This window comes from Beta vulgaris, chromosome 1 (assembly GCF_026745355.1).
Source record: "Beta vulgaris subsp. vulgaris cultivar EL10 chromosome 1, EL10.2, whole genome shotgun sequence".
In the NCBI taxonomy this organism is placed as follows: Eukaryota; Viridiplantae; Streptophyta; class Magnoliopsida; order Caryophyllales; family Amaranthaceae; genus Beta; species Beta vulgaris.
In genome coordinates, this window is record NC_079202.1 from 44,502,937 (window position 1) to 44,513,729 (window position 10,793).

Consider the following 10,793-nt stretch of genomic DNA (forward strand, 5'->3'; position numbering starts at 1 on the left):
TGTCACAATCATGATTCTTGGTACGTAATTCTTCCCACATGATGGACCTTCATTTTTTTATCTTCATGGAGCACTTCTCTCCATTAACATGGAATCACTTCTCTTCCTAATGTGATGCACTTCTCATCACCAAACATTTGTTGATGCACTTCTCACCAACACCATCTTATGTTGATACACATTATCACCAACACCATATTTTAATTTGTTGATGCACATTATCACCAACCTTCACTCAATGGGCACTTCTCTCCATGAACTCATTTTGACTTGCCTTGCAAATTGACTAAGTCCACTACTTTAATTTCGAAAACCGTCTCTGCGTTGACTACGACTTCCACACATCGTAAACATTACTCGATCTTCACCTCAAACAATTTTTTTAATGCTTTTTGCCCTCTTTTTCTAGGATTCAAATCCATTTTCATGGGCTAAAAGGGAACCCATCCACACATCTAAGTATAATCATTAATTGCCATGGTTAAACACATAAAACACTCATAAATTTTCTCCTATTGTTTTTTTTTTTTAATTTTTTTTGGTACATTATCACTCAAGCTGATAAAATCTAGTACCCGATTTGCGAGTAGCTAAAATTTTGGAGAGCTTGTGTATTCTATTTACAAGTGCATATGGGCTTTAATCTTGTGATAGGTTCACAATGTTCAATGTGCACTCGAGTCCATACCTAGCTAATATAAGCAGCATGTGTTAACCTAATATTGTAGGCATCATCTTCAATCCTTGGGATTATGGAATCAACTCTCACCCCTATCAATGTTGGATTTCCCTCTATTCTCTCCAACTCGGGTCCTCCTTAACTTATAAAAAAATACGTAGACAATATCTTAATTGTTAAGGCCCTGTTTTTTTAGATCTATTTTCAGTTCATTTCAATTACTCTCTACAATTCAGCTTAGTTTACTTTTCCTCGATTCAAAAGAACAGAGACTACATCTTTTATCCTTAATTAGAGTACTTGGGATGAGAGGATTAATCATTGCTGTTGGTGGTATTTAGGTGGATACCTTGATAAGTTGATCGTTCAGTTGTTCACAAAACAAAAAAAAGTCCAAACTCTAAGGATTAAACAATTAAAAAACAAAGGATAATTTTCTTAAAACTCCAACTCAACTTTCAAATTATCTACTCAGTCCCTCTCAAAAAAAAAAAAAAAATTGAAAAATTCCAATTGCACTTTAACTCCACTTTTCGATTCTCGACGATCACCATAGTCTATACTCTAGGTTTCATTTCCCAAAATCAGCACCTTGGTTCGGGGATTTCAAAAGCCATTTCAGAAAAAGAGTGCATATAAATTATAAAGCTTTAGGTAGTATTCTCCTAGTACTACAACTCTACACCCCCTGAAACACACAGAGCAATTTCCTTTCTCTTCATCTGTTCCCTGCTTCTTTCTCTACACTACACTAGTTAGAGTGCCGAAAGTTTGTTTTGTTCAATGGGAGTTAAAGACATAGAATCGCCGGTGATAGGAATCGATCTTGGGACCACTTACTCATGCTTAGGAGTTTGGAACCATAATCGTGTTGAAATTATCACCAATGATCAGGGTAACAGAACGACGCCGTCTTGGGTCGCTTTCACTGATACCGAACGCCTTATTGGTGAAGCTGCACAAAACCAACTTTCCAGAAACCCTACGAACACTATCTTTGGTTTGTTTTTCCTTTTATTTCGCTTAATTTTATGTTTTTTTTAAAAAAAAAAGATTGTATTTTTCGAAGAATGTGAAAGAATTAGTAAGAAAAATAACATCCTTTTTTAATAGGAATTTGAAAGAATTTGGATGGATTTTTATTCTATAGTTGAATGCGTTACTAGTTACTTCATTGATGCTTCTATGTATCCCGAATCGATATTCTCATCTAACATGTTATGGTAAATTTGACAATATTTGGTTCATTCTTTTTAACACATGATTTAAAAAGTTATCTAAAAAGATTATACTGTTTGAAGTTACTTTTATTGAAGTATAAAATTCAATCTTTACTAAAATATGCTTACCATATACAGTATTTTAGTTAAAGTTTAACATCTGAAAACTTTAATACTTCATCACTTCATTTATGGATCGAAACTACTTCAAACTATGAAGCAAAATGATGAATATTATGTTAAGGGCTTGTGTCGTTGGAGGCGTCGTGATCATCTGGGAACGTTTCCTTGAGTCCATTATAGGATTAAATGACAAGGATTTAATTGGTGCTAGTTTACCTAGTATTTATTTGCTCGGTGCTATGTTGTTTTTTGTACAAACATTGATTTACATATGTAGAATGCTGCTAATTTAGGTTTTCACTAAATACCCAATGATGATTTCCAACCTCTCCTTTCAGGATTTTACTTCTAGCAATGAAATTTTGGGGTAAAGTTAGATTCAATGTCAAGACTGATTCTTCTATGCTAAATTGTAGGAACTGTTTAGTCATTTGAGGTATACACACAGCAATGTGAACATATCTGCATTATATTTTTTTGGAATAGCTTGCTAAATATCCGTGTAATTCAGTTTCAATGCAAATATGTAATCCGCGTGTTAGTTCTGTGAAGATTGGTAAGAAATTTGGTTAAGACATTGTTTTGAATGTGACTTTGCTGCTGAAAGTTTGAGGAAGAGATTTAGCATTAATCCTAATGCGAAACATTTACTTAAATTCTAAAGTTGTACTAGAATTGTTTTTGCACAGAGTCCAATCTTTCTTACATTTTAGTATTTTATACTAAATAACAGATGCAAAGAGGCTTCTTGGTAGAAGATTTGATGATGAAAGTGTACAGAATGACATGAAACTATGGCCTTTTAAGGTCGTTGCTGGTCCTGATAGTGGTGAAGCAATAAAGCCACTGATTGCAATTACATACAAGGGTGAAGAGAAGCGATTTGCTGCAGAGGAGATTTCTTCAATGGTGCTTATGAAGTTGAAAGAGACTGCAGAGGCCTATCTTGGCTCAACAGTGAAAAATGCTGTTATCACTGTACCTGCCTATTTCAACGATTCTCAGCGTCAGGCAACTAAAGATGCCGGTTCCATTGCTGGGCTTACTGTCTTGCGTATTATCAATGAGCCTACTGCTGCTGCTGTTGCTTATGGTCTTGACAAGGATTCTAGAAGGTCTGCGAAGAATGTCTTGGTCTTTGATCTTGGGGGTGGGACTTTTGATGTGTCGTTAGTCACAATTGAGAATGATATATTTGAAGTGAGAGCAGTAGGTGGGGACACTCACCTTGGTGGGGGATTTGACACAACAGAATGGTGAGTTACTTGGTGGAGGAGTTTAGGACGAAGCACAAGAAGGACATGAGTGGGAACCCTAGGTGTCTTGCGCGAGTAAGAGCTGCTGCTGAGAGAGCTAAAAGAACACTCTCATCAATTGCACAAACAACAATCGAGATTGATTGCCTTCATGAAGGAATTGATTTTACATCAACCATAACTCGTGCTCGATTTGATAAGCTAAATATGGATTTATTCAAAAAGTGTATGGACCTTGTTGACCAGTGTTTGAGGGATGCTAAGATGGAAAGGAGTGAGTTGATGATGTTGTACTTGTTGGGGGGTCAACTCGGATTCCAAAAGTTCAACAGTTGCTGCAGGAATTCTTTGGTGGCAAGGAGCTGTGCAGAAGCATCAATCCTGATGAAGCTGTTGCTCATGGGGCAGCTATTCATGGCGGAATCTTGTGTGGTGCAGTTGATACATCCAGCAAAGATATGGTTCTTGTTGATGTTATCCCTCTGTCGCTTGGCGTAGAAGTTGGATGTGGCAATATGTCTGTTGTTATTCCAAGAAATACAACCATTCCAACAAAACAAGAGCGCATATATGGAGCTATAAAAACAAAGAAACTTGTGAGTGAAGCTACTTCTGACTCTTCCAATGCCTCTATCCTGGAAATCCCTGTCTATGAGGGTGAGAAGCAGAAAACCCAAGACAACAATTTCTTGGGAGTTTTTGAACTTTCAGGCATTGGATCATCAGCAAAAGATTCAACATTGGTAAATGTCTGCTTTGAGATTGATGTGAATGGCATTTTGAATGTATCAGCTGAGGACATGAGCTCTGGGAATCGGAATGAAATCACAATTACTAACCGCAGCAGGCTGTCAAAGGAAGAGGTAGAGAAGATGATGAAAGAAGCCAAGGAGTTTAAGGCTCAGGACGAGGATCATGAGAAGATGGTGAAAGCTAAGAACACATTGGAGGATTATGCCAATGAGATGTGGGAAATGTTGAAAGATTGTGGGAAGAATATTGGAGCCAAGGACAAAAAGAAGATGACAGATGCGATTGAGCAGACATTGCAGTGGCTAGACTGTTATTCGGAGGAAGTTTGTGAGGCTGCCAAGTATGAGGACAAACTAGAGGAGCTTCAGAAAATATGCAAGCCAATTGTTTCTAAGATGCAGTGACGAGGATAAGTCCAAGTCTTATATTTCATATTGAAGTAATCACTGTTGTTTTTGAACTTTTAGATTCCCAGATAGAAGAATTTACTGAAATTTTTGATATTTTCAAGTTCGGGTCATTTGGTTCATTATATTCTAGATTTTCAGTTATTGTCCATTTGTTGTTGGCTGTGGAAAAAAAATCTCTGCTTTTCTTTCAATGCTATAATATACTTATGTCTGACTATATGTTGTTTACTCACGTATAATTTGAAATAGCTTACTAGGTGTAGCCGATAAGCTAAGGCTAAGGGAAGCATTACACTTATGAAGAAGTTATGGAAGCGTTGGTCAAGTTTTTGCACACTACCTCCCTATCTTTACGGAGTAATAGTAAAACTATGCGAACTGTCGTCAAAATAAGAAAAATCTGACTGTAAAATGTCATTGATATAAATATAAAGGCAAATGTTAACAAGTGCTCTCAGACATTAGATAATACTAATATATCTTATCTATATTAATCATAGTCTAAAATAAATTACTTTTTAATGATAAAATACCTTTTAATTAGAATAGAAATTAAATAGGTTATTTCTTTTTCTACAAAAAACAAAAAGGTTTAAGTTTGATGAGAGGAATTATAGAGGGAGAAAGTGGTGGTGTATGGTGGTGTCGAAAAGGAGCGTTAGTGGCGGTGAAAAGATCCTAAGAGACGGAGAGATTGACGTCGTGGCAGGGGCGGGGGCAGAACCGTAAAAAAAGAGAAGGGCTTGGGTGGTTCATGGAGGTGGTTGGTAGTGGGCTTTTAAGATCGATGGTTTTTTCCGATGGTGAGGCTCATGGGTTTTCGTGTAGAGGTGGTGGGCTAGTGGTATTGGGGTTTTGGTGGCTATATTGGGTAGGGGTGGCAATGAAATGAGACAACTCGGTCAAAGCTCGACTCGAATAAAACTCGAGCTTGACTTTAGATTTTGGTGAACGACTTGGCTCAAAACCGACCCGACTTGAAATCTACCCGGTCAAAGCTCGAATAAAACTCGGTCGAAACTTGACTCGAGTGAGCTCGACTCCACTCAAACTCGACTTAAAATGCCAACGAGTCGACCCGAGCTAACTCAAACTCGAACTCGACTCGCATCATTGCCACCCCTAAACGGGGTGTGTGGTAATTTTAAGGGTGGGGTTGTTGTACTTAGAGTGTGGTGGTTGGTGATGAATCTGATGATGATGGTAGAGGAGACATAGGATTATTAGGTGATGGATGAATGGGGAGGAGGAAGAGCAAGAGGAAGAGGAAGAAGAAGGAGGAAGGAGGAATTTTTTATTTTTGGTTTGTTTTATAAAAGAAAAATTATTAAAAGAATTAATGTTACTATTAATTAATTAAGGGAGCGTTTGGTATGATTAATGGAAACGAAATGGAAATGATTTGGATAAGGAGGGGAAATGGAATAATAATTGTTACCTTTCATAGTTGTTTGATATCTCAATGGAATGAAAACAATTAAGAGGTTTATGATTGAAGAAGGAAACGTGATTTGTTTCCACTAGTTTGATAAGGGTAACAAATGGGGGGTGGGATTGTGAATCCCTCTTGAAACGGTATTTGTTACTTAACACTCATATCAAGCAATTAGAAATGGAAACGCTTATTTGAATCTGTCTCCTACATCAAATTTTTCTATATACTAAACACCCTTTAAGTAACTATATACAAAATGATAATACTTATCTAACGCCTTTGGGCGCCCGTTAGTGGGCTTGATTTTCCAAATATCTACTTTTTGCTTATTGATAATTATAAATATAAATATTAAAAATAGTATCTCGATAAATGTGTCCAAATGAAATACTTTCTCAGTCCTTTTTCTATCACAACAATTGAGTTTTCACGCTTGTCAATGTACAACTTTAATTATTAATATTTTTTATTACTTTTTAGTAAAAATTATAAAAATTCAATATTTGTAAAATACATATCGAGACGAATCTAACAAGACTCCACATAAGTAAATAGTGTAAAAATCTCATTGCTGCTATAGAAAAAAAAACAGAGAAAATAAGTAAGTACTCCCTTCATCTTTTTTTATTTGCTACAAGTACTTTTTCACAAAGACCAAAGAGGGAGTGGGGACCATTGACATAAATGGAATTAACAAAAAAGCAAATAGGTAAATTGTGGGACCTATGTATTATATATGGAAACATTTACAAAATCAAGAAGGGAGTGATGGCAAATTTGTAAATAAAGTGTGGGACTTATGTAATATATATGGAAATATTTGCAAATGTAGCAAATAAATTGAAACACCCCTAAATGGCAAAATGTAGCAAATAAAAAAAGACGGAGGGAGTATTTGGGAAGGTGGAGGGGTGGGGCCGTGGAGGAGATTGGGGATAGGCCAAAAGCCAAATCAAGGCCCGCGGAAATTAAAAGTTGAACTACCCTGAAAATTGTTACCCCCTACTTTAAAATGGCTGGCGAACCATATTCAGAACTCGGGAACTGAGAAGACATCCATCCAACCTTTTCCTTGTACAATTCTTGTTTTTGAAAGCTTAAAATTCTTTGTGGGTCAGCAAAAATGGGAAGTAAAGTAGGAGAATGTGAATGGCCAGTGATCGGAATCGATCTCGGAACAACCTACTCTTGTGTTGCAGTATGGCGTCATGGTCGTGTTGAAATCATAACTAACGACCAGGGTAACCGTACGACACCGTCTTGGGTGGCTTTCACCGACTCCGAGCGGCTTATTGGTGAAGCTGCTAAGAATCAAGTCTCCAAGAACCCCACCAATACCATTTACGGTTACTTTTTTTTTTTCATCTCTCCTGGTTTAATTTTATTTATTTGTGCTCTTGTACCTTATTTCTGCATTTTTGCTAAGATTTAAGTATGTCAAGTTGTAAACTGAATATGATGATAAACTAGACTTTTTTTTTTATCCATATAAGCCACGAAGGCGGTATAGAGAAAGAAAGGGAGGATTCAAACTTGTGACTTTGTTATATGGCTATAATTATATGCACATTCTTGATTTAGAGTTTGTTTTGTCACCTTATTTTTTGTTCTTATAATAAAAAATTAGTTTAGATAAGAACTAATAAGTTCAAATAAGTTTAATTTAACAAAAATAAGCAAATATTAAGTTTGATCCTTTCACAAACAAGGTCTAAATAAGTTTAGATAAGGTCTAATAATAAGTTCAAATAAGTTTAGATAAACAAAAATATGTGGAAAAGAATAGACCCTTACACTTACAAGTTCCCTTTGTTTGCAGAAGGTATTGGGGGAAGGAAGCATCCATTTTCATCCCATCTTTAATAATTATCATTCCTCCTAAATTGGAGAGATTTGGAGGAAAATTAGAGCACCACTTTGTCTTTGCTGACAAAAAAACTACTCTAATTAATTTTTTGTTTATGATGAATGTTTTTTTTCGGTTTATAATGATTGTTTATAATGGATGTCGGAACCTACATAATTTACAATTCATCGAAGCTCCATTATGTCAATTAATTATGTTGGATTTTGTACCAAAAAACTTGAACTTTATGAAATATGTTCTGCCTCTATATGCTTATTGGTTATAGCATTCTATTCCTTCTAACAATCTTCTATAAATGCTAATCAATGGCAGATGCAAAAAGGCTAATTGGTAGGAGATTCAGTGATGAAACTGTACAAGAAGACATGAAATTGTGGCCATTTAAGGTGGTAGCTGGAACAAGCTCAGGAAGTAAAGATAAGCCAATGATTGTTGTTACCTATAAGGGTGAGGAGAAGAGATTCATTCCGGAGGAGATTTCATCGATGGTCCTTTCGAAGATGAAAGACATTGCCGAGGCTTTCCTTGGCATGGTAGTGAAGAATGCGGTTGTCACAGTTCCAGCATACTTCAATGATTCCCAGCGTCAGGCAACTAAAAATGCTGGCACCATTGCAGGGCTTAATGTTGTTCGTATCATCAATGAGCCAACAGCTGCTGCCATGGCATATGCTATTGACTCACAGGCTATCAATTGTGATGCTGCTGCAAAAAATATTCTCATATTTGACTTAGGTGGTGGGACATTTGATGTTTCCTTGGTTGCGATTGAAAAGGGTAGATTTATAGTCAAAGTTGTTAGTGGGGATACCCACCTTGGTGGAGGGGATTTTGACAACAGAATGGTTAGTAATCTTGTAGAGGAGTTTCAGAGGAAGCACAAAAAAGATATTAGTGAGAATCCTAGGGCTCTTGGAAGGTTGAGGGCTGCTTCAGAGAGAGCCAAAAGGATACTTTCGGCAACTGTTCAAACTAGTATTGAGATAGATTGCCTTTTTGAGGGCATTGATTTTACATCAACTATAAATCAAGTTCGTTTCGAGAAATGGAACATGAATTTTTTTCAGAATTGTATAGACACTGTTGAAATGTGCTTAAGAGATGCCAAGATGGAAAAGCATGAAGTTCATGATGTGGTCCTTGTTGGTGGGTCAACTCGTATTTCAAAGGTTCAACAGTTGTTGAAAGACTTCTTCGGTGGGAAGGAACTTTGCAAAAGTGTTAACCCGGATGAGGCTGTTGCGTATGGTGCTGCCATCCATGCTTCTGTTTTAAGTGGTGTTGGTAGGAGTAATAAAGATATTGTGCTTGTGGAAGTCACACCTTTATCTCTTGGTGTGAAGAATGTTACTGGCGATTTGCATGTTATATTACCGAGGAATACAACCATCCCAGCCAAAAAGAATGTTACTCGTGTTACTGTTAAGGACAATCAAACCAGTGTTAGATTCCAGGTATATGAGGGTGAGAGACCTATAGCTCTGGACAACCATTTCTTGGGCGAGTTTTGCCTTTATGGCTTACCTCCTGAACCAAAAGGTGTCATTAAGTTTGATGTCTGCTTTGAAATTGATGTTGATGGAATTCTTAATGTGTCTGCAAAGGAAACAAGAACTGGAATCAAGGATCAAATCACCATTGTGAACCACCATGGGAAGCTGCAAAAGGAGGAGATAGAGAGAATGGTAGAAGTTGCTGAAAGATACAGGGTTCAAGACGAGGAACACAGGAAGAGGGTGCAAGCTAAGAATGCTTTACAGAGCTATGCCAATAACATGTGGGAAGTTGTGAATGATAACAGGAAGGTGGAGATTGGTATTAATGAGGAGAAGATAAAGGATGCTGTCAAGCAGACATTACAATGGTTGGAAGGGACTGATCTTGCCGAGGCATCTAAGTTTGAGGAGAAGTTGAAAGAGCTGGAAATCCTTTGCGGACATTTTGCTCGTAAGATGCGTCCAGAAGTGTGCTAAGCTGCGGTTTGCCTACAGTAGCTAGTGCTCGTTCCGATTGTGATTGGATCTAGTACACTGACTTTTGACACCTTTTTTTCGCCAAATTAGAAGTTATTGAAGTACAAGCAAGTTGAAATTGGAAGTATGCCGTTTTCAGTTCAGAAAAAGGAAAAAATGTTGGTACCTCTTTATTATAATGAATCTAACTAGTCAACTTGGAAGTATTACTGTAGATCACTTTTAGTTTCTTGCTCTGTTTGATTTATGGAGCTTCTTTTTTTCTGTTTGCTTCTCTTATCTCAACTTGTCTTGGATATTGCACAATTATAAGCGATGAATGTTAAGAAACAATATGGCTTTTATCCTCTTTATCTTCTTGTGAGAAGTAATGTTGTGTTACAAAAGTAAAAAGTATACAATAGTAGTCTGGAGGAAAAAAAAAATTAAGAGTAAGGCAGTAACAAGATAAATGGAATGAGTCTTCCCTGAACAATGTCTTCTCAAAAAATAAAGGGATAATTCACGTCACGAAAGTTCATAAACTAGAGTAAAGAAAAAATTACTACAAGTGATGATAAATCGGTGACAACAATTGATAGAATTATTGGAGATTAGTATTGTAAATATTACATCAGCATATAGTTAGTTAGAGGTTAGTTAGAGGTTGTTATATTGCTCAACAACCTACTGGATAAATAAAACCTCTCTCTATTATTCATTGTAATAATTCATAACATACAATACAAGAGTTCTAGATTCTTTCTCTCTCTACATTCTCTTACTCTGAAATAATGAAGTAAGGTTCACAAAATAACATGGTATCAAAGCAAATGCTCGCATCCTAGGGAAATTCTTGCTGAAAATCTGGAAAATTCCGCATTGTTTCTGCAAATCTCTGGATATCTGAAAATTTACTCAAACTGAAATTCCATTTCAGCTTAGTTTTTCATCTGGAAATCTTCGTTTCAGGTGTCGTATTCTTCTTCCTTCTATATCTCTGAATGTTTCTTGCTGAAATCTGATTGAAATCTATTATTTTATATCAAAACCATCCCTAGAATCTGATTAATTGATGAAATACATTCCTTGCATAGT

General features: G+C 36.5%; 1 protein-coding gene and 1 pseudogene across 1 annotated transcript; both read left to right on the forward strand.

Annotated features, from left to right (window-relative positions):
- The first annotated feature begins 831 nt into the window (after window positions 1-831).
- Window positions 832-4,610, forward strand: LOC104893107 (heat shock cognate 70 kDa protein-like; annotated as a pseudogene).
- A 2,389-nt stretch (window positions 4,611-6,999) lies between these two features.
- On the forward strand, window positions 7,000-9,716 carry LOC104894288 (heat shock cognate 70 kDa protein 2-like). The gene is made up of 2 exons (XM_057392133.1): window positions 7,000-7,222; window positions 8,056-9,716. The coding sequence occupies exons 1-2, from the start codon at window positions 7,000-7,002 to the stop codon at window positions 9,714-9,716; spliced, it is 1,884 nt and encodes a 627-aa protein (XP_057248116.1).
- The last annotated feature ends 1,077 nt before the right edge of the window (window positions 9,717-10,793 follow it).

Bases quoted from the DNA above. Each gene is read 5' to 3' on its own strand.
- LOC104894288 (XM_057392133.1), top strand. From the start codon at position 7,000: ATGGGAAGTAAAGTAGGAGAATGTGAATGGCCAGTGATCGGAATCGAT. The intron at 7,223-8,055 runs GTTACTTTTTTT...AATCAATGGCAG, and splicing joins CCCCACCAATACCATTTACG to ATGCAAAAAGGCTAATTGGT.